Below are 24,667 nucleotides of genomic sequence, written 5' to 3'. Positions count from 1 at the left end.
ATGGTCTAAGATAGGATGCTATAGCCAACATTTAGTGATGGCAATACATCATGCGACTTGCTCGAAAGTGACATCACTTACATAAGGTTAATCAATTTGTAAGAGTTCTACAAAGTAGCCTTGAGTCTCAAGGAGAGCTTGGGTAAAAAATAGCACTTCAAGTCCTTTGAAGCTTACTATTTTTCCTATAAAGACCCTCTGCCTTGCAAACTAAGGTCCTTTTGTAGCCGCAATTGCCTCAAGCTTCAAAATACTAAGGTTCAAGTCCTTTAAAGCTTAGTATTTTTCTTTTAGGAGGACTAAAGACCTTCTACCTTCTTGTAGAAACTAAGGTGTGGTTTTGGTAGCCACAACTTTGTTTGGCCTTCATAACATCCTTGTGCTTCCAAAGACTTCTTTGAGTTTTTTTCCTATCTTAACTAGCTTTCAAGCCCATTGAGGCTCATCACCATCGCTTACTTATTTATCTTGCACCAATGCTTTCCTCACCAAGACTTCGCTTGGCTTCGCCGTGTGTCAAGGGTTCTTTGGTTAATAAATCTGTTTCTTTGCTTTTTACCACACTTGTATTTTGCCATAATGTAACCTTTGTCCTAAGCTGCCGGAGGTTTATTTCAAGGCATGCAAACCCCAAGCTAAGCTACCCAAGCTATATAGGAAGGCATGCACCTAATTGAATACTTTTGAGTGGACCATATCTTTGGTCCAAAATCTCCTAGCTACCGATGGAGCTGAGGAATCCACCAAGTTGTCCATATTGAATTTAGGCAAATCTCTAGAATTCTTTGATGAGGAAGCATGACATTTGTTGGAAATTTCTTGTTGGACATTAGGCTTGCCCATCACAAATTGGCTATGTTCCGAAATAAAACCTCGATGCTTCACTTTCAATGGTTAGAGATGAAGGTATTAATGGAACCACACGATCCTTCACTAGGGGTATCTCCAAAAGTTCATGATGTAAGTTTGGAGCAGATAAAAATAGCATTGGCCAAGGACCACATCAACAGGTAATTTCTGCCACATGAAATTCAGTTTCCTCAAAATGGGACAGTTTGCAACGAAGAAATCCGCTTTGTCAATGCATGGCATGACATTGCTAGTCTTGACTTCAAATGGGTCTGTAGATGTGGTTGACAAAGTATCCTCCCTTTCTGGCTTAGCCCTTGTGTTTGTTTCATCCATATTTGGGCAGCACTCAAGTGACGGGCTTTGTGAATTGGAAATTCGACCATTTAGAAGTGGATCTTCTCTGTCTTGATTTAAGAATCTCATCATGAATGTCAGCGTCTTGCGTAATGCCACATGCCTTCACGATGTAAGCATAGCCTTCAAGACGAAAGTATAGGTGACTGAATTTGGAGAGACACACTCGCTTTGCATCCGCTGAAAACAGCTCAAAGCTTCCTGGCCCTGCCCTTGTTCAGCATATCCTGCAATCAGTGCATTCCAAGAGTCCACATTCTGGAAAGGAAGCTCCTCGAGCACTTTTTGTGCTTTCTGAAGTGCACCACATTTAGCAAACATGTTGACCAGAGCATTGCCAAGCACGACATCTTTTCTCAACAGCCCCTGACTAGAGACATCAACATGAATTTTTATGCCCATATCAGCATCTTGCATAGAGCCACATACCTTCAAGATGCATGCGTAGGTGATTGTATCTGGAGAGAGATCCTCGATTTGCATCTGTTGAAAACATCCTAGAGCCTTCTGGGAGTGCCCCTGTTGCGCATATCCCGCGATCAATGCATTCCAAGAGTCCACATTCCGGACAGAAAGCTCTTCAAGCACTTTTTGTGCTTTCTGAAGTGCACCACATTTGGCATACATATCAACCAAGGCAGTGCCAAGCACGACATTTTTTTGCAAGAGCCCCTGACTAAAAATATCATCGTGAATTTTTATGCCCATATCAGCATCTTGCATAGAGCCACATGCCTTCAAGATGCACGTGTAGGTGATTGCATTTGGAGAGACACCTTCGCTTCGCATCCGCTGAAAACAGCCTAGAGCTTCCTGGCCTTGCTCCTGTTGTGCGTATCCTGCAATCAGTGCATTCCAAGAGATGACGTTCCGGATAGGAAGCTCCTCGAGCACTCTTTGTGCTTTCTGAAGTGCACCACATTTCGCATACATGTCAACCAAGGCAGTGCCAAGCACAACATCGTTTTTCAACCTCCCCAGACTAACAATATCATCATGAATTTTTATGCCCATATCAGCATCTTGCATAGAGCCACATGCCTTCAAGATGCACGCGTAGGTGATTGCATCTGGAGAGAGGCCCTCACTTTGCATCCGCTGAAAACAGCCTAGAGCTTTCTGGCCCTGCTCCTCTTGCACATATCCCGCAATCAATGCATTCCAAGAGACGACATTCCGGACAGGAAGCTCCTCAAGCACTTTTTGTGCTTTCTGAAGTGCACCACATCTGGCATACATATCGACCAAGGCAGTGCCAAGCACGACATTTTTTTGCAACAGTCCCTGACTAACAATATCATCATGAGTTTTTGTGCCCATATCAGCATCTTGAGTAGAGCCACATACCTTCAAGATGCACGCGTAAGTGATTGCATCTGGAGAGAGGCCCTCGCTTTGCATCCGCTGTAAACAGCCTAGCGCTTCCTGGTAGTGCCCCTGTTGTGTATATCCCACAATCAGTGCATTCCAAGAGACAAGGTTCCGGACAGGAAGCTCCTCAAGCACTTTCTGTGCTATCTGAAATGCGCCACATTTCACATACATATCAACAAGGGCAGTGCCTAGCACGACATCTTTTTGCAACATCCCTTGACTAACAATATCGTCGTGAATTTTTGTGCCCATATCAGCATCTTGCGTAGAGCCGCACGCCATCAAGATGCAGACATAGGTAATTGGATCTGGAGAGAGGCCCTCGCTTTGCATCCTTTGAAAACAGCCTAAAGCTTTCTCGCCCTGCTCCTGTTGCACATGTCCCGCAATCAATGCACTCCAAGAGACGACGCTCCGGAGAGGAAGCTCCTCAAGCACTTCTTGTGCTTTCTGAAGTGCACCACATTTGGCATACATGTCGACCAAGGCGTTGCCAAGCACGACATTTTTTGGCAACAGCCCCTGACTAACAATATCAGCATGAATTTTTGTGCCCATATCAGCATCTTGCATAGAGCCACATGCCTTCAAGATGTACGCGTAGGTGATTGCATCTGGAGAGAGGCCCTCACTTTGCATCCGCTGAAAACAGCCCAAAGCTTTCTGGCCCTGCTCTTGTTGCACGTATCCCGATATCAGTGCATTCCAGGAGACAATGTTCCGGACAGGAAGCTCCTCAAGCACTTTTTGTGCTTTATGAAGTGCACCGCATTTGGCATACATATCGACCAAGGTAGTGCCAAGCACAACATCCTTTTCCAACAGCCTCTGATTAACAATATCAGCGTGAATTTTTGTGCCCATATCAGCATCTTGCGTAGAGCCACATGCCTTCAAGATGCACGCGTAGGTGATTGCATCTGGAGAAAGGCCCTCCCTTCGCATCCGCTGAAAGCATCCCAGAGCCTCCTGGCCCTGCCCCTGTTGCGTGTATCCTGCAATCAGTGCGTTCCAGGAGACGATGTCCCGGACAGAAAGCTCCTCAAGCACTTTCTGTGCTTTCTGAAGTGAACCACATTTGGCATACATATCAACCAAGGCAGTGCCAAGCACAACATCTTTTTCCAACAGCCTCTGACTAGCAATATCATCGTGAATTTTTGTGCCCATTTCAGCATCTTGCGTAGAGCCACATGCCTTCAAGATGGATGCATAAGTGATTGCATCTGGAGAGAGGCCCTCGCTTCGCATCTGCTGAAAACAGCCCAGAGCTTCCTGGCCCTGCCCCTGTTGGGCATATCCTGCAATCAGTGCGTTCCAAGAGATGACGTCCCGCACAGGAAGCTCGTCAAAGACTTGTTGCGCCTTGACAAGTGCACCACACTTGGCATACATAGTGACCAACATGTTCCCTAAGTATGCATTCGTCTTAAGTAACCCACTATTGCGAATATCAGCATGTAACCTGCTGCCTTGGTACAAATCCTTCTTCTTAGCACACTCTTTAAGTGAGCTTACAAAAGAAAGACTCGTTCTCTTTCTCTCCATGTTTGCTTGTGTAACCTTTATCACCTCTTTCTTGGCGGTGCTCTGTGAACACAAAACTAGTGGTTCTGAGAGAGAAAACGAATCTGTGTGTGTGTGTGTGTGTGTGTGTGTGTGTGTGTGTGTGCGCGCGCGCAAAAAAACCGCGGTTCTTACACACCGTTCCATAAAGGCGACCTCCATCGCACGTCTCTTCTGCTATGGGGATGGGCTCCCAGCTGGGACGCTATACGCCCCATATGTAATTTTTTGGCAGCTCCTGATGCGAAGCAGGCCGTTTGCCCCTTTTCACTGCAGAGCTCGAGGGTGTCCTCTTTTAATAGCAGATTTGTTTCTGTCGTGATTGTGCTAAGCTCTTCCATGTTCTCCATTCGTTGTCTGCGGAGTTTGGGCGTTTTGTCCAAGCTAGTCATCGTGATTTCAAGGCGAGCCATCTCTAGAAAACGTTTGTTGGCAGTTGCTAATGCAACGATTCGATGTTTTGCTGCAAGAATGTGGCCTTGATTATCGTCTGATGCTCATTTCTCATCTTCTATGGCATGCTGTAGCAGAAGACCCTCAGTCTCTTCCTCTTTAGTGCTTTCTTGCGCGATAATTCTGTTTCTCCTCCGACAGTGCCATCGTCTCTTGGACATCTTGTTTTTAAGCGAGATTCCGTCTGCATGGCGAAGCTAGATGATCTTGCACTAGATCACATAGTGGGCATAGTGTATACCCGGACGAGATAGGAGACCTTAAGGAATAAAAGAGAGGAGATGTCATAAGTAGAGGGCGGCTCTACTAGAGGGGGTGAGGGCAAGGCCCATGGTGAAGACAAGAATACACCTACTACAAAAACACTGGGCAAAAACTCGTATTAGAAACAAAGAAGAGGAATGCAATACCGGAACAAAGAGGACTAGGCGCTCTCACCTAATAGAGGCTGAGAAGCTAAAGCTAGAGACGTCAAGGATGAGGGCAAGGCCGATGGTGATGACAAGAATACACCTACTACAAAAATACTTGGGCAAAAACTCGTAGTAGAAACAAAGAAGAGGAATGCAAAGCCCGAATACCAAAACAGAGAGAACTAGGCGCTCTTAGCGATGACGGTGGGGTTTCGGCCCCAAGCGTTGGCGATCGTGAGCTCAAATATGCAAGGCAGATGAATTTGCAACAATGAGTGAGCAAAGGCTGGTTGACTCTGCACTCTTCTTAGACCAAAAGAGGGGGGGGGGGGGGGATGTTGACAATGAGAGAAATTGTGAGAAGATTGCTAGGGAAGAGCTATTGGAGACATGCCTAGCGATGCTTTACTCGTTAAGTGGAATCTAGGGGGATCCCTTAGGTACGAGAGAGCGATTAGGTAATGAAGATACTTGGTTTTTTCTACCAATAAGAATGAAGCACGTGAAAGTCATGTCGAATAGGAAGCTAGCTAGGGTGAGGAGCAAGAAAGGTGGGTGAGTGGGGCTTTTGCCACATGGAGGTGCAAACTAGAGCAGGGGTATGGAAGCTCCCCTTCGTTTGTCTTGCAAACAGCAGATGAGCGACATGCTCTCTCTCTCTCTCTCTCTCTCTCTCTCTCTCTCTCTCTCTCTCTCTCTCTCTCTCTCTCTCTCTCGTTGTCCACAAGTCTTGAAAGCTCCAAGAGATGTGACGTGTATGTGCCAATTAGAAGCGCATAGAGAGATAGAGGCATCTATGGTCCTATGTGCATTGTGTGTGTGTGTGTGTGTGTGTGGAGGAGAGGTGCATAGAAACATAGAGATCGACATAAGAGACACAAAGATGGGTAGAGGCACGTTGTGGTAGGCATGCAAAGGCGCAAGCTACGCAGAGAAGGTGAGGTGTAGGTGGGTGAGGAGGTTAAGTTGGAGGGTTTTATGTGAAAAGGGGGGCGGGAGAACCTACAATAGTAAGTAATCTATTTTCTTTAAACAAAGCAAGTGTGTAAAGAAAATTGGAAGAGGAGGTCGATGTATTAAATTCATTTAGTCAAAGACAAAAAACAGTTTGCCAATGTCCTAAAGCAAGGTCTAGCAGGATCCTCTAGATCAATTGAACTAGTTTTGCACGGAAAGCACAAGTAGGGTCCTCTACTTCATTTTAAATGAAAAATTCAGCTTATTTGTTGATAGTGATAATGTGGATACTTTACCAAAACTAAGGTTGTCTCCCTCTCAAAATATAGCAAGCGTGTAGATGAAGGCCGACATAATTAGCTATTGGATTGGATGAGAGGTTACAAAAAGGAGAGTGCGGAGATGGTGTAGGGATCAATGGGGTTGGGTGTTCTTTTTTTTTGGGGGGGAAAGGGGGGGGGGGGGGGGATTTTGTCTTTTTGCTAGCAACAGATAGCAGATTGGAGGATGCTTTAGCCGCCGCATTCTTCACTCTGCAACTGCGCACATCAGTAGCACAAAATCCATAGTCAATCAAAGTGTGTGTTGATCAAAGCAGACAAGAGCGGGCCTTCAAGAATGCCATTGATGCAATAACGATGATAAGGCTAAGATGGAAGTAGAAGATGCCGGTGCAATAGCACATGACGTCCATAAGCCTCTATATGTCTCTACCTCGTCATGGGGCCTTCTCTTACCCACCTTCAACCAACATGTTCGCCTTCAGCCTGTGGGCCGAACCTTGCCTACATTCTTAGCAAAATCCTTGTTCATAGTCAAACTATTAGATATTTTTAAATTTAAACTGAAAGGCCAATGGTAACTAAAGCATGATCTTCTCCTCCAAACCTCTCTCTATATTGCCCTTGGCCTAGAGACCGCTAAACTGGCGGGGGGGAGGGACAATGAGAGAAATTGGGAGAAGATTGCTAGGGAAGAGCTATTCGAGACATGCCTAGCAATGCTTTACTCATTAACTGGAATCTAGTGGGATCCTTAGGTATGAGAGAGCGATTAGGTAATGAATATATTTGGTTTTGTGTACGAATACGAATGAAGCATGTGAAAGTCATGCCGAACAATAAGCAAGCCAAGGTGAGGAGCTTTTGCCACATGGAGGTGCATACTAGAGAAAGGGTATGGAAGCACCTCTTTGTTTGTCTTACAAACAACAGATGAGTGAATATCTCTCTCTCTCTCTCTCTCTCTCTCTCTCTCTCTCTCTCTCTCTCTCTCTCTCTCTCTCTCTCTCTCTCTCTCTCTCTCTCTCTCTCTCTCTCTCTCTCTGCATCCTGCTACAGCTTTGTTAGACTATTTATACTGAATTAACTCTTTACCTTTAAATTACCTCTGACCAAGTTTGACTCCCTTTCCCCTTTTTGGATTCTCTCTCTTACTCTTTATCTCGCTCTGCCAATGATAATCGAGCTCTGTAGCTTGTGCTATGTGGGAAATAGGACCTACCCTCTAATAAGTACCCCAGGAAAAAAGACCTTTGTGAGAACTATATCCTAATTGGATGAACTTGAAAATAAAAATCTTTTGCATTATAGGCCTTTCACATAATGGGCTTTTGATGTAACTTGTGGGAGTGGGGACTGTCGACGAGTCTTCCTGGTTGAATGCACGTGGGTTGTTCAACATGCCTTACTATCCTGGCTCTGGCGCGTGCTATTTGCGGAGATGAATGGCCTGGATACTGCGCTTCACCCGCGGCGAGTTAAAGCCCTTCTACAGCTACTTGACATTCCTCCAATTATAGGCCGAATGCGCTGGAGACGATCCGATGCAGATGAGAAGCTTTATAAAGGTGAGCCATTGGCTCACTTAGTTCTTCATTCCGCAGAAAGTGTGTGTGTGTGTTTTCTCACTGTGTATATTACATTCACTAATACCTTCTTCAAGCTACACCTGAGGGCTACGAAGCATGGCCCCAAGCAAAAAATCGTTGGTGGAATCTAATGAGGTTGGGATGAGGTTTCTTTTCAGCAAAACTATATGCTCTTGCTTGTCTTCACTATGGATTAGTAGGAAGGATTTGATCTCCCCGATGGGGCGTTTTCTCACTGTGTATATTACATTCACTAATACCTTCTTCAAGCTACACCTGAGGGCTACAAAGCATGGCCCCAAGCAAAAAATCGTTGGTGGAATCTAATGAGGTTGGGATGAGTTTTCTTTTCAGCAAAACTATATGCTCTTGCTTGTCTTCACTATGGATTAGTAGGAAGGATTTGATCTCTCCGATGGGGCGTTTTTGAATTATCTGTAGCATCGATTACATTTGATGTTGTTAAACACTTAATATGTGTAGAAAAACACAATGAAAACATTGTACACTTATACTTTAGGTATCTGAATGGTATTTTGTTTCTGCAAATCGGTATGGATTTGTTGATCTTGAGTATGGTTTGGTAAAGAAAGGTATGTTTTCCCACATGGGATGAGTCTGGAGTGTATGTAACATCGGTTGCGATCTGCTGCATACTAGTGCTCTTCTTCGATGATTGACTATCCATACTATTGTTTTATATGGAATTGATATGGCCCGGGTAAGGATAATACGGTAAAAATTGCCAAACTATGCTGGCAACGATATACGGTTTTGCATGAGAATATTGGCTACTCTTGGTTACAGGTAGTGGGAATGTGATAATGTCGGAGCCTGTTGATTATGTTGTGGTATACTATTTGCAGGAAATGCATCATTTATATGCTATCCTTTGGACCTCAGGTCATAGTATGGTATACCGTCTGCTAGCATGGACTCTTTGGGTTACTGGGGACTGTTTTATGGTTGGATCTAAGGGTTCCTTTCAGCCTGGACTAGGGGACTTTGTATGACATATATGTCGATATTATAGAGATCTATTTGGATGCTTCAAGTGTTACTGGCTGTTGATGAAAGTTCTTTTGCTAACCATAATTGGTCTAATCTGGTTATGAAGCAAAACCAATCTACCTTCTTGTGCAGGTAGGATAAACGATGCTACCAGATATTTGTGCACAGTATGCTGTACGACTATTCTTTGGTTTTTTGGTTTTTTGGTTTTTTGGTGTGGATTGATACTTCTAGCTGTGGATATGACCTATCTCCCATTATGGGTACTATACCTTTACTAGCTCTAGACAGTCGTATACTGCTCCATATGGTTTCTACCTCTCGGATGACTCCATTATTTATCGAATGCTACTGCAGAGTGACCTAATATTAACATATCAATTGCTTTTGGTTGTTGGACTGATTGCTTATAAGCCTGCAATTTGATGCTCAAAACTCTGATTCAGAGCAATACCTTTATGATTTGTAAGTCTTTGGTCTGGCAAATTGACACTCTATTTGTATTTTATGATTTTTTCAAGATACTGCTAGTGCTCTATCTATGAGGAATTACCAGCAATTCCTGATGTGAAACACATTTTCTAAGCTCACCTGGGAAATTACCTGAGTCACTTTACTCTATGGAAGAGTGGCTTGACTACTAGAACTGGGACTTGATTAGGGTGTGAGGGAGAATGGCTGTTCTCTAACTGACCTTGGCTATCTGACCTTGGCTGTGTTAATGGAAGCAATTGGTTTCTACTCACATTGGTGGTGCCGTCTAAATTGAGATGACAGGCACTGACATAGCCCCTTGGTAATTTATCTGACATTTACTAAGGCATTGATTAAAATCTGCACAAACTATTTTCCATTGCTATGTACAGGCTGAGATAATGGACTCTCTTCTTTAGGACCATGGGTTAAATTATGCTACAACATCTGCTAGCATGGATATTGAGAAGGACTATGGACTGTTTGGGGTTATTTCTAGGTTGTTTATGATAGCCTGGACCGTGGGTATTGCTGACATAAAGTTTGATTTTGTTTAGAGCAATCTGCTGGCTTCGGGTGCTGCTGGCCGTATTTATCCCATAGGTAGCATACTGTATAGTCTATGAGTTTTTGTAGGTTATATTGGTTGTTGATATCTCATAACTTTTTTACTTCGTTTACAGGCATTATGGCTTCGGAGGGTATTTGGAGGAAGATATCCAGTAGCTTGCATATATATTTTTTCGTATGCTTTATGTACAGTTACTATCTGTCGTATGGGTCCGGATTTATGACCGGAGCCGTTCATATAGTTGATAGAATAACAGTGTGATACGGCAATAGCCTCACGTATTGCTTGTGGGTGTTGGGGATATATACGTAATCTGGCTGGCTGATTACAATATCGGCAAATGAAGACTAAAACCAATATGGTATTTTTCTCATAATACTGATCTATGTGCTTTCTCTTGTGTAAACACCGACTTGCAAGGATTAGAGGAGCCGGGGCATCTTGCCAATGCCATGGGCTGATCCTACTGGCTGTTATGGGTTGCTGCCTTTTGAAGGGATTTGGTATTTATCTCTAACGATGTGCACAGATAACTGGACTGGTTCACATAATGTGATTTCTGCTGTTTAAAACAGGTTGGTAGGAAAATAAACGGTTTCTTTTGGGACATTAAGACAACTGGAGGTGAGAATAACCAATTGGGTATGAGTATTGGGTGAGAATAACCAATTGGGTATGAGTATTGGCAATGGCTTCTTATACTGTTTCTCTTTTTGAGGTTTTGGCTCGGTATATGGTTCGACTTAACTACTAATGTAACAAAAGATTCTCAACAAAGCTTTTTTTTGGGTACGGGCCTTCTCGGACTTTTGAAGGTAAACATGCTGGCAGCTCTGTGATGGCTGTTGAAAATGTATGCCAGTCAATGATACCATTTGGCGACCGGTTTTGGATGGCCCTAGAGAATGGGCGGAATACTATTGGAAACTTTGACACTGTCCATTATTTTTTAACCTAAATTCATATTAAAGATAAAAAACTTTTACTTGGCATTAAAATATATGATGTAAAACCTTTTAGACCTAACACTCTAAAAATTTTTTGTTTCTATAAATCGAGAAAACTGTTGCACATTACTTCCATTTGTACAGCTTGATCAGGTTCTTAAGATAGTACCAGGGTGACATGGATGACAACTAGGTCACCCCAGTTACCTGCTATGCGGTCTGAAAACTACCGAAAAGTTGTTTTCTTACTTTGGATGTAGGTAAGGGTGTCCTTTCCTTGGCTGCTGTTTTGAGGAGATGTGATGTTGTACACTCTTACTTTAAATACTAAATCAGGACCTTCTTTCCCTAATATGGCCTGATACTGTGATGTATTTTTTTGGATACACAGTCGAAAAGAATACATGATTTTGTACTATAGACTGTAGACATAGGTCTTTGAAATTTGTCTCATGTGTTATGTATATTGTAAATAGATTAACTCTCTCTCCCTAAACACATGGGTGGTCTACAGGATTGTTATCCTTAGGAGATGCAGCCTGAAAACTGGATTTTCTAGGATAAGGGGGCTTCCACACAACCATTATGACTTTGGTCTTGGTTGGTTTTAGGATGGAAGACCCACCAACTCCTCTTTTTTAGATCTTACTAACATTGAGATATATTTTTTCAGATTGTCCCTATCTCTACTGCTCTTGACCTCTCCACCCTTGGACTTTTGGTTGGACCTTTGATCCTCCCCTAAAGAATTATATTTATTCTACAGAATTTCTTACTGCAAACACAAAACCAACATGTATATGCTCACTTTTTGTGAACTATTGTTCTGACTTCCATGATTTTGGACAACACGTATGTACTACAGATCTGTCGCTTATTCAGTCAAAAGGTATCAAGGATCTATTGAGCAAAGTTTTGAATCATATCCCGCTCCAACCACTAAATTCGCACTTGGCTCTTGCCGCACTGCTTACTTGCTTGACTGACATAGTCAAGTAGTTAAAGTTAGATAGTCTATAACATGCTAGACTGGCTAACTTTTCAACATCTTACTTTCAAACGTGTGTCGAATCAATCCCACATGCATGGATTAGCCAGGAGGCTACATGGCTTTCTCCCTCATTATCCTCGATGATCCATAAACTAAAAAAGGATTGGTTTGTGGTGGGACTTGACAAAGCCCCTCATATACCAACGTTTATTTGTAAACACTTAGCCAGAATAATGGCTCAGTCTAGACTTCAAGGACCAGAATTTTTGCTTTCAGAAATGTGTCCGGAAGACACCATCCAATACTTGGACTCTTCCTTAAGGTACTTTAAACTATGTACTCAAAGTTCAAAAATTCCTATACTCTTTCCCACATATAAGAGTCACAAACACAAGTTTAGGTGGATTTGGGATGCCTCCAACCGTGTCATGTTACATGCTACACATATAATCACAGCCTGCCTCAATCTGATTCTCACTGACTTTTATACCATTTGTGAGGAAAAGTTTGTGGCAGTTAAGACTTTCACTGGCCTTGTAGCAAATAACTTCTGGCTCGTGAAAAACTCAACGGAGGTATTTATTAATCTCCCACAATACATTTTCTCGATGTTTACAGCTGATATTACGCAATGTTATGAAAACATATCACTGTTTGGGCCCTCTGGACTACTCACAGTTCTACAACAAATCAGTACGTTGGTGTTTAGAAAAAGAAATGAGATGGGACAACACAGTATTTCTTTGGCTCGTAGCCCTAGATGGGTAAAAAACACACAAAAAGGGCCACCTACTCACTATGATCTGTACAATCTAATGGATATTATTGAATGGATTTTTTGGAATTGCTTCGTCAGACTAGGGGAACAATGCTTTCAACAAATACATGGGATCCCTATGGGCTTCTCATGTTCACCTATTATGTGCAATCTCTACCTAGCTTTCTTTGAGTATAAATGGATTCTTAAACAGTGCGAGACAACTGATACTCCCATTAATCTAACACTGTTTAAACATACCTATAGATATATGGATGATTTGTTAAGTCTGAATAATCCTGGTTTTAAGCCATGCTTGCCAGAAATCTATCCCATTACGCTTAAGATTGAACCTACCTTCATGGAATGCCTGAAGGTGGACAACGAGTATATGGTTACTAAAATAGTTTTTCTCAATCTGGAGCTATCACTTTGTTCTCAACTAAACAGGAAATTATATCACGGAATTTTCTTGGAAAAGAGACAAGTTGCACCTTGGCTTGGTGGAATTTGTCAGGAAGAAGAGTAACCGTCCTTATATGTAGCAATAAAAACTTGTCTGGGCATGATTTATCTTATTATGTACTCATCCTCAGATTCGTTCATTGCATTTCGGGCAATATGTCATCTGATAAAGAAGTATGTTGCTAATGGGTTTGCTGCAAAAGCACTGCTTAGCACTATTAGGAAATTCCTTAATAAAAACCCTTGGACACTATGTTTGGCGAAAAAAGGGAAAGTTATTGAACTTCTAGAACTCTCTCACTAGTACACTGGTTGTATGGGAGGTCTCACCACCTAGTGATGACCCCCCTCACCAGATGGTAGGCCTTCCCTAGGTAAGGGTGGGTCTCTCTCTCTCTCTCTCTCTCTCTCTCTCTCTCTCTTCTCTCTCTCTCTCTCTCTCTCTCTCTCTCTCTCTCTCTCTCTCTCTCTCTCTCTTTCTGCATCCTGCTAGAGCTTTGTTAGACTATTTATACTGAATTAACTCTTTACCTTTAAATTACCTCTGACCGAGTTTGACTCCCTTTCCCCTTTTTGGATTCTCTCCCTTACTCTGTATCTAGCTCTGCCAATGATAATCAATCTCTGTAGCTTGTGCTATGTGGGAAATAGGACCTCCCCTCTAATAAGTACCCCAAGAAAAAAGACCTTTTTGAGAATTATCTCCTAATTGGATGAACTTGAAAATAAAAATCTTTTGCATTATAGGCCTTTCACATAATGGGCTTTTGATGTAACTTGTGGGAGTGGGGACTCTCGACGAGTCTTCCTGGTTGAATGCACGTGGGTTGTTCAACATGCCTTGCTATCCTGGCTCTGGCGCATGCTATTTGGGAAGATGGATGGCCTGGATACTGCGCTACACCCGCGGCGAGTTAAAGCCCTTCTGAAGCTACTTGACATTCCTCCAATTATAGGCCGAATGCGCTGGAGACGATCCGATGCAGATGAGAAGCTTTATAAAGGTGAGCCATTGGCTCACTTAGTTCTTCATTCCGCAGAAAGTGTGTGTGTGTGTGTTTTCTCACTGTGTATATTACATTCACTAATACCTTCTTCAAGCTACACCTGAGGGCTACGAAGCATGGCCCCAAGCAAAAAATCGTTGGTGGAATCTAATGAGGTTGGGATGAGGTTTCTTTTCAGTAAAACTGTATGCTCTTGCTTGTCTTCACTATGGATTAGTAGGAAGGATTTGATCTCCCCGATGGGGCGTTTTTGAATTATTTGTAGCATCGATTACATTTGATGTTGTTAAACACTTAATATGTGTAGCAAAACACAATGAAAATGTTGTACACTTAAACTTTAGGTATTTGAATGGTATTTTGTTTCTGCAAATCGGTATGGATTTGTTGATCTTGAGTATGGTTTGGTAAAGAAAGGTATGTTCTCCCACATGGGATGAGTCTGGAGTGTATGTAACATCGGTTGTGATCTGCTGCATACTAGTGCTCTTCTTCAATGATTGACTATCCATACTACTGTTTTGGATGGAATTGATATGGCACGGGTAAGGATAATACGGTAAAAATTGCCAAACTATGTGGCAACGATATACGGTTTTGCATGAGATTATTGGCTACTATTGGTTACAGGTAGTGGGAATGTGATAATTTCGGAGCCTGTTGATTATGTTGTGGTATTATAGAGATCTATTTGCATGCTTCAAGTGTTACTGGCTGTTGATGAAATTTCTTTCGCAGGTTATGAAGCAGAACCAATCTACCTTCTTCTGCACGTAGGATAAGTGATGCTACCAGGTATTTGTGCACAGTATGCTGTACGGCTATTCTTTGGTTTTTTGGTTTTTTGGTTTTTTGGTGTGGATTGATACTCCTAGCTGTGGATATGACCTATCTCCCATTATGGGTAAAATACCTTTACTAGCTCTAGAGAGCCGTATACTACTCCATATGGTTGCCAAATCTACCTCTCGGATTATCTGACTAATGGTTGGCTCCATTATTTATCGAATGCTACTGTAGAGTGACCTAATATTAACATATCAATTGCTTTTGGTTGTTGGACTGATTGCTTATAAGCCTGCAATTTGATGCTCAAAACTCTGATTCAGAGCAATACCTTTATGATTTGTAAGTCTTTGGTCTGGCAAATTGACACTCTATTTGTATTTTATGATTTTTTCAAGATACTGCTAGTGCTCTATCTATGAGGAATTACCAGCAGTTCCTGATGTTAAACACATTTCTAAGCTCACCTGGGAAATTACCTGAGTCACTTTACTGTATGGAAGAGTGGCTTGACTACTAGAATTGGGACTTGATTAGGGTGTGAGGGAGAATGGCTTCTCTCTAGCTGACCTTGGATGTGCTAATGGAAGCAATGGTTTCTGCTCACATTGGTGGTGTCGTCTAAATTGAGATGACAGGCACTGACATAGCCCCCTGGTAATTTATCTGACATTTACTAAGCTAGGCATTGATTAAAATCTGCACAAACTATTTGCCATTGCTATGTACAGGCTGAGATAATGGACTCTCTTCTTAAGGACCATGGGTTAAATTATGCTACAACATCTGCTAGCATGGATATTGAGAAGGACTATGGACTGTTTGGGGTTATTTCTGGGTTGTTTATGACAGCCTGGACAATGGGTATTGCTGACATAAAGTTTGATTTGGTATAGAGCAATCTGCTGGCTTTGGGTGCTTCTGGTTGTATTTATCCCATAGCTAGCATACTGTATAGTCTATGGGTTTTTGCAGGTTATATTGGTTGTTGATATCCGATAACTTTTTTACTTCGTTTACAGGCATTATGGCTTCGGAGGGTATTTGGAGGAAGATATCCAGTAGCTTGCATATATATTTTTTCGTATGCTTTATGTACAGGTACTATCTGTTGTATGGGTTCGGATTTATGATCGGAGCCGTTCATATGGTTGATAGAATAACAGTTTGATACAGCAATAGCCTCACCTATTGCTTGTGGGTGTTGGGGATATATACGTAATCTGGCTAGCTGATTACAATATCGGCAAATGAGGACTAAAACCAATATGGTATTTTTCTCATAATAGTGATCTATGTGCTTTCTCTTGTGTAAACACCGAATTGCAAGGATTAGAGGAGCCGGGGCATCTTGCCAATGCCATGGGCTGATCCTACTGGCTGTTATGGGTTGCTGCCTTTTGAAGGGATTTGGTATTTATCTCTAACGATGTGTACAGATAACTGGATTGGTTCACATAATGTGATTTCTGCTGTTTAAAACAGGTTGGTAGGAAAATAAACGGTTTCTTTTGGGACATTAAGACAACTGGAGGTGAGAATAACCAATTAGGTATGAGTATTAGCAATGGCTTCTTATACTGTTTCTCTTCTTGAGGTTTTGGCTCGGTATATGGTTCGACTTAACTACTAATGTAATGAAAGACTCTCAACAAAGCTTTTTTTTGGGTACGGGCCTTCTCGAACTTTTGAAGGTAAGTTTGCTGGTAGCTCTGTGATGGCTGGTTAAAATGTATGCCAGTCAGTGATACCATTTGGCGACTGGTTTTGGATGGCCCTAGAGAATGGGCGGAATACTATTAGAAACTTTGACACTGTCCATTATTTTTTAACCTAAATTCATATTAAAGATAAAAAACTTTTACTTGGCATTAAAATATATGATGTAAAACCTTTTAGACCTAACACTCTAAAATTTATTTGTTTCTGTAAATCAAGAAAAATGTTGCACATTACTTCCATTTGTACAGCTTGATCAGGTTCTTAAGATAGTACCAGGGTGACATGGATGACAACTAGGTCACCCCAGTTACCTGTTATGCGGTCTAAAAACTAATGAATAGTTGTTTTCTTACTTTGGATGCAGGTAAGGGTGTCCTTTCCTTGGCTGCTGTTTTGAGGAGATGTGATGTTGTACACTCTTACTGTAAACACTAAATCAGGACCTTCTTTCCCTAATATGGCTTGATACTGTGATGTATTTTTTTGGATACACAGTCGAAAAGAATACATGATTTTGTACTATAGACTGTAGACATAGTTCTTTGAAATTTGTCTCATGTGTTATGTATATAGTAAATAGATGAAACTCTCTCTCTCTCTCTCTCTTCTCTCTCTCTCTCTCTCTTCTCTCTCTCTCTCTCTCTCTCTCTCTCTCTCTCTCTCTCTCTCTCTCTCATTCTCATTCTCATGTTGTCACAGATCTTGCAAGCTCCAAAAATGTGACGTGTATGTGCCAAGCAGAAGTGTCTGGAGGTTGTGTGTGTGTGGGTGGGTAGCTTTCAATGAAGGGAGCTAAGGACATCAATTTAACACAAGTACAGAGCATAGATGCTTCAAAAAAAGATACTTCCATTAGGGTGGTAGTTACAACATAGTGCTTTTTTAGAAGAATTTGTGTGCAGAATATAGAAAGCTCCACGAATAATACATGCATCCATTATGAGAAAAAGAAAAAATTAGTGCTTCACTCATAGACTGCATGTGTTGTTTGAGTGGGGCACTTGTTATCGATGTCAACTATATGCTAAACACAAAATAAAAATGTACTCGGGTTTTTTCTAAAACCTGAGTGGGGAGATCCATGTAGAATTGGTTAGCATTGTAAGGCCTAATGAGGAAGTCTTTCAAGTTGAGAGCCTCAAGATCAAAGACCACCACCTTCACCTCATATATAGTTGAAGGTGCTCCATGCATGAGAATACAAGTAGTTAGAATTGTGACGCTGAAGGAGTGGGGTAGTGGGAGAGGTGGTGGACCTGTAGGAGGTTCTTTCTTGCACCCGCCATGCAAGGATTAGTCCAGAGAGTGGGATAGTGGATTCATGAAGGGCGGTACTTTGATTTAACCCCTCATGTATAATGGCTCCCCAGGTCACTTGGTACCCTTACAGATTTTGCCAAAAATTCTAAATGATAGGATTTTTATAATTATGGGGGGGTTCCCAAATAAATCTCAAGTGTAGAAAAATTATGGTGTGTGTGTAACCCTCCATCCAAACCCGCACTAGGTCAAGAGTATATTGAAAGTCCACTAATGGGAGCACCAGGCCCCCATTAGGGACCTAGTGCCCACCTTTTGAGGCATGAGTTGACTTTTTCAAATTCTTTGTAAACTTGCATTTCCTCTGAAGTTTCCAAGTACTTGTGTATGATTTACCAGAGCTTGATCCGCTCAAAACCGTTGTTGCAAAAATCCTTTAGAAGGTCTTTGATGTCTATGATTTCTTGCGCTGCTGAATGGCTGTTGAATATGATAGGTTTGATTTGAGAGAGGATGACTTTGTGTGCCTATCCAGTTGGTCTATTGCTGCTTCTATGGATAAACTTAAGCACCTTTACTGGAACCATCAACTCCTTACTGATTGTGGTTCTTTTCATTATGAAATATCAGCTTCATGCTTACAAAGGATGTGCTTACTCTAGTTGTACCTTCAAAATTAGTGACAGTATCATCGATGATAGTCAAGAGTGATAGATTGGGTTAGAAATGGTAAAATGTTTTGGGGATTCATTGTTAGTCCAAAGGATGTCATCAAAGTATCAAAAGGGAACCCTGAGATGATGACTAGGTGTGTTTTTCAAGCATAATTTGGTGCATGAAGCTTCCATCTTCATTGCACCAATGATTTTTGTCAAGGAACACAAGATTTGTATTGTACAAAAGTCTCCTTTGATGGGAGAAGCTATAATACAAAGCCTTTATGGAGGGGGGACCGGCTCCATGTAAATCCGGTCCTCAATAATTAAGCACTCTCTCTATGCTCATTAGGAACTTGTTCTTAATGAAATTCTCATTATGTTATCAATTTTCGCTACACACAAGTTACTAGTGCATTAAATGTTACACAAGAACCACCTATCTTTTACAAAATCTCAAGCAATGGAGCTTATCTCCTGGTTGATAAATCATATGTGAGGATGATTGAGAGGAAGAAGATATATCTTACGAGAAAGAAGTATTCTCCTCACATAATCACTCTAATAGCATAGCTTAGCTTAGTAATTAGCATGGTAGAGGAGATTAGCATGCCATTGCAGCTTGGCTCTTGGTTGGATTTGCATTCCATAGCCAAGAGTTGTTGGGGGTGTAGGCCTCTACTTCTCAATACTTGGAGAAGGAGATGGAGTTCTTCTTGCACACATGAGTTGTGTTTGTGTGTGTGTGTGTGTGTGTGTGTGTGTGTGTGTGTGTGCGCGCGCGCGCGCGCGTAGCAATGTGTTGGTAAAAAAAACAGCCCTCTCTCTCTCTCTCTCTCTCTCTCTTCTTGGTTGACCCCTCTTGTGATTTACTCTTGCTGGCCTCCCATTGGCTCCTGTAGGGCTTAGCCAATCACAAATTAGAAGCATAATTGATAGCCTTGTGACATGTGTCCCCCTTTTCCCTTTTGTGAGAGCTTTAGGTAATTAAAATAATTTATTAAACTCTCATTGGGCCTTTTAGTCTTCTGGCCAATAGGAATCAGGCAAGCCATTGGGTTGCTTGATGCTCATTGGACCCCTTGGTAGATTGTCCAATAGTCTTGTGGGGAGCTTAATTTCTATTGGTTCTTTTATCAAGCATTTTAAAATTATTTAGACTAATTTTACTCTAGCCTAATTCTCATTGGTCCACCTCTATGGTCATCTAATAGGATTTGAGGGAAGATTGGTGGGGGCAACTGGCCTAGGAGTCTGCCATGTGTCCAGTATTCCCTCTGGGGGAAGCTTTGGAGTGTGTGTGTGTGTTTGTGTTTCTCTCTCCTCCCCTACTCTTAGGGCTCGCCCCCTCCTTGGTAGGGATGTGGGAAGACTTTTGAGTCTTCCCTCCACCATCCAATTTTCCCAGCTTTGACCATTTGGACTTTTCAGTTAAAAATTTGGAACCTTAGCCTATGGAAGTCTTAATGGAGCAGAACCTTATGTCTTTTAAGCTCCAGTGATGCACATTGATCTTTTGCAGACTGCTCCCCTTTGGATCCCTATTTCTCTCCTTTGGATCCCTACAGAGATCGGTCTGGCAGCCTTACCAATATTCTATCTTTTACTCCCTTGGTACTTCCCCATATTAAATGATCAATTTAACATGAGAAAATCATTTGGGAGAATTAGATATTAGTTTTTATGACATTACCTTTCTCTTGAAATCATAGTCGTCCTGGACTATGAGGTAGAGAAGATAAAGCCAAATCAGTAGTTTGTTTGCTAGCAGGTAGAGGATCCCTATTTTTACCCTACAACACCGTTCCAGAATGGATGACTAGTCCATTTGGTGCTTGAGAGCCTTAGCTTCTGCAAGCATGTATGCACATTAGTCCGTATCAATCTTCCATAGTAGAGTGACAAACTCTACTTGGTGTTCGGGAGACGTCATCTCCACAAACATGATCCTAAGAATGCATTCTTATTAACATGTGTGCACAATAAAGAAAAGAGAGTCTTATAAGAAAGAAACTTTGTTCATTTATACGTATTTACATTTGCTTACTCTAGGGAATCTTTGTAAGAATTGACAATGTTTAGGTTATCCTTTAATTGTATGCCTTGCATCCATCTAGCATCTTCAAAAGGATATTTTTTAAACCTGATAAGATATCATTGGATAGTCTTACCGCCTCTCAATACCTTGTCTTCATGTTGGAGAATAGACTCGGGTTGCAGCACCCCTTCTTGGTTCTCAATCTCTGGTGGGTCTTCAATGGTTGCTTCTTGAGGTGGCTCTCCTTTGTAAGGATTTAGTAGGATTATATGGAAAGCATTGTGTATGAGCCAATGGTTGGGAAACTTGAGTTTATAGGTCATCTCATTGATTGGCCTAAGAATCTGAAAGGGACCATAGTACCTTTTTGCTAACTTAGCATAGTACTTTTGGTGTCTTGTAGGATTCTTGCCCGTCGTGTGCCTTAATCGAGCCTTGGGAAACTTAAGCAAGACCCAATATTTTTGTTTAAAGGCTAGGGCTCTTTTGTGCTTATCAGCAGTAGCCTTTTGCCTTGCTGAGAGATGGATATAGCATCCTTAATCTTTTGAAAAGATCTTGCAAGTCTCGGCTGTATTCATATGTAGCAGAGAAGATCTTCCCATGTACCTTGAGTAGCAGAGGACTTTTTTATCTTCCCTCTATCACCTCAAAGGGTGCTTTTCCCGTGGAAGTATGTACAGTGTTATTGTAAGCATACTCCACTAAAGGTAAGTACTTCTCCCATTGGGACTTTTGATCTACTTTTGTGACATAAGCTTTTAGTAGATCAAGAATTGTTAGGTTAGCGATTTCACTTTGGCCATCCGTTTGCAGGTGATAGGCCGAAGAGAAATTTAGCCTTGTACCTAGATTCTCAAAGAGACCCTTCCAAAAATTACTGGTCATTCTAGGATCCATCATGGACATTGGCAAGCCATGGTACTTGAGATTTGTGATATAAAAAGGGTTTCCATTTGATGGGCCTTGATAGTCTTTTTGATAGGTATGAAATGTGCATGTCTACTATCGTCCATATTCTTGTATTCCCATGGATAGACTTGGGCAATCCAAAGATAAAATCCATGGATATGCTCTCCCACGGTGAATTAGGGATTGGCAAATGTTGAAGCACTCCAAGTTTCTTCCCTCTATTAAACTTCGTCTTTTGACATACCACACATTTTGAAACATACTCTTGTATGTTTGCTTTCATGGCAGGCCAATAAAAGTATGTTTCTATCCCTTTTAGGGTAGACTGAATCCCTCTATGCCCCGCATAAGGAGGAGCATGAGATTCATACATTACTTTCTCACGTAGTGAGTTAGTAATGCATCGCCTATTTCCATAGAGAAGATAACCATCTTGTACGGTAAATGGTTCTTCCTTATTCCCTAGTGCAAGGGCTGAAATCACCTCTCTAAAATTGGGATTGATAGCGTACTCATCTATCAAAGATAGATCATTGTGAGTTGCTATGGATACCACATTCACTCTTGGCCATCTTGAGAGTGCATATGCCACTTGATTATGCTTTCCAACAATGTGAGCAATATGAAAATGAAATTGTGAAAGGAAATTTGTCCACCTCATTTTTTCGTCGAAGAGCTTGGTCTACGTCATGAAGTACTTAAGGCTTTGGTGATCCGTTCACACAGAATGAAAGGAGTCCCCAATATATAGTGCTTCCACGAGTTTAGAGCATGTAGAACTGCTAAGAGTTCCTTCTCATATATCCCTAGAGCTTGCTCAATAGGATTGATCCTTTGACTTTCGTAGGCTATTGCGTGCCCTTCTTGAAGCAAAACAGCTCCAAGGCAATGACCACAGGCGTCGCATTGGACCTCAAAGCTTTGAGAGATCCGGCAGTGTAAGCACAGGTTAAGAGATAAGCTTCTCTTTAAGCTTTTCAAAAGCATTGTTCTCCTTGGTGGACCATGTATACCTAACGTTTTTCTTTGTTAGGTCATGTAATGGTCCCGCGATTTGTGAGAACTTTTCTACGAAGCATCTATAGTATGCACACATACCTACAAAGCTTCTTAGTTCATGTAGATTCCTTGGATTAGGCCATCCTTTTATTACCTCTAGCTTTGAGTGTATCCATTTGGATGCCATCTTGAGAGATAATGTGACCTAAATATTGAATCTCTTGTAAGAAAAATTCACTTTTCTTTCGATTAATATAAAGTTTATTCTCTCGTAAAACTTGAAATATTACCTAGAGGTGTTTGTCCAATGAATTAGAGTAGATGATTATATCATCAAAGAAAGTAAAGGTTCGGTGAGGCCTGAATAGCTTCTCCATCAGGCGGTTAAATGTGGCTGGTGCATTGGTCAAGCCAAAAGGCATGACAATGTACTCGTAAAGACCAAACATAGTGCAAAATGTGGTCTTTGCAATGTCTTGATCAACTATCCTTATTTGATGGTAGCCACTTTTTAGGTCAATCCTACTGAAGTAGGTCGACCCTTGTAGCTTATCAAATAGGTCTTCTATCGTGGAAAAGGAAACCTATTCTTGATAGTGATCCTATTTAGTGCTCTATAGTCGACACACATATGATATGTGCCTTCTTTCTTTTGCACTAATGACACCGGTGAACAAAATGGAGACCAACTCATGCACTTGCCACATAATCTCCTCTTGTTGAGCTTGAGAAACTCAATAAGGAGGTTTATTAGGTGATGAGCTTCCAGCAAGAAGTTCAATTGCATGGTCGTCATACCCTCGTTTGGGAGGTAGCTCACAAGGAATGTCGTCAGTAAAAACATCTTGGAATCCCTTGAGGAAATTGGATAGCTCTAATTCCTTTTGATTGTTTATATCTTCTTTTGCTAAAACATTAGGTTCATTTTGAGAATCTTTAATAAAAATCATGTACATGGAAATAGAGCTCTTTATTGACTTATTGAAAGCTTGCTTATGTACAATGGGTATGGTACTACCCAACTCCTTAGCATCTATGTACATATCTTTTTCCATGAACCTAAAGTAGATTTGCCTTTTAGGGAATTTAACATTGGCAGTCAGGCGATCAAACCATGGTGCCCCTAGGATTACATCCTCATGCTTCAGAGGAGAGATGAAGAAATCCTCCTTGTCTACATATCTTTGGACATGGAGCCTCAATTTCCCAATTAAGGGAGTGACCGAGGCTTCTTACCCCTTTGAAAGCACCATCCACAGGTAGGACATCTCCCATCTCATAGGCTTGGAAGTTGATTCTTGAAGCCACCATAGTATAGTGTATGACTGCAGATATGGTGCATGGCCTTTGGGAGTTAACATACTCCGCCATATTCTCAGATAAACCCGCACAAAATTGTTGTTTTTTCTCTCCAAAATCCATCTTTTTGTAGACAGTGGCTTTGAGATGTAAATCCCAAAACTTGTCTACATATTTGTGAATAGATTCGTAGGGAGAGAGCTTCAAGCTTCGCCATTCGGTGAGTACTTTGTCTTTGGCATCGGTAGCCAAAAATTGCTTCATGATGGCCATTTGCTCGTAGACTAGACCACCATTTCCTAGCGGACTTTTGAAAATGCATAGCTACATGACGTAGTTTAGAGGACTTTGTGAAGCCCTCATCTCCAAATTCCGCATTGAATTGTTGGATAAAGGCCAAGACTTTGTCTGTAGCACCAAAGGTGCCATCGTAGGTAAGGAAAGAGAGATTTTCTTTCCTCCCATTTTGAATTTTTTGAGCTTGGACGACCTTTTCTAGGCATCATAGGGTTTCCTATGACCTCTTTTTTTGGGTGGTTCAAGAGTTGCACCATCACTTTCTTCAGAAGAGGAAGAGTGTGAGGAGGATGGAGAAGAGGGTGACCTCTTTCTTGCCTTTTTCTTCCCTTGTTCCTCCTTGTTTGCACCATCGCTTTCTTCAGAAGAAGAAGAGGATGACGAATATGGAGAAGAGGGCGACCTCTTTCTTGCCTTTTTCTTCTCTTGTTTAGTCTCTTCCCTCTTTGAATTATGGTGTAGAGAAATATGCGATGGTCTTCTCCATTTAAGGGGTGTTGGAGCCGTCGTCTTCGTGGACCCATCTCCGACGTGGTGGTAGGAGACTCACTTCTTTCTCGTTCTTTCAGTGGGGGCTCTACCGTTGAAACTTGGGTTCTCCTTTGGGAGGGAGATGCCTCATCGAGTAGTAAGTTT

The 24,667-nt window shown here is 41.7% G+C and overlaps 1 protein-coding gene across 1 annotated transcript; it reads right to left on the bottom strand.

The window, feature by feature from the left end:
• Positions 1–265: 265 nt before the first annotated feature.
• Positions 266–4,849, bottom strand: LOC147460983 (pentatricopeptide repeat-containing protein At4g18520, chloroplastic-like). The gene is made up of 2 exons (XM_086508642.1): positions 4,286–4,849; positions 266–4,170 (listed from the first exon to the last, which is right to left on the bottom strand). The coding sequence occupies exon 2, from the start codon at positions 4,126–4,128 to the stop codon at positions 1,312–1,314; it is 2,817 nt and encodes a 938-aa protein (XP_086364768.1). The 5' UTR covers positions 4,129–4,170; positions 4,286–4,849; the 3' UTR covers positions 266–1,311.
• Positions 4,850–24,667: the final 19,818 nt, after the last annotated feature.

Source organism: Adiantum capillus-veneris, chromosome 3, assembly GCF_014529385.1.
Source record: "Adiantum capillus-veneris isolate H3 chromosome 3, ASM1452938v2, whole genome shotgun sequence".
Classification (NCBI taxonomy): Eukaryota; Viridiplantae; Streptophyta; class Polypodiopsida; order Polypodiales; family Pteridaceae; genus Adiantum; species Adiantum capillus-veneris.
Note: the sequence above shows the minus strand (reverse complement) of the source record. Positions and strands in the feature narration are given on the sequence as shown.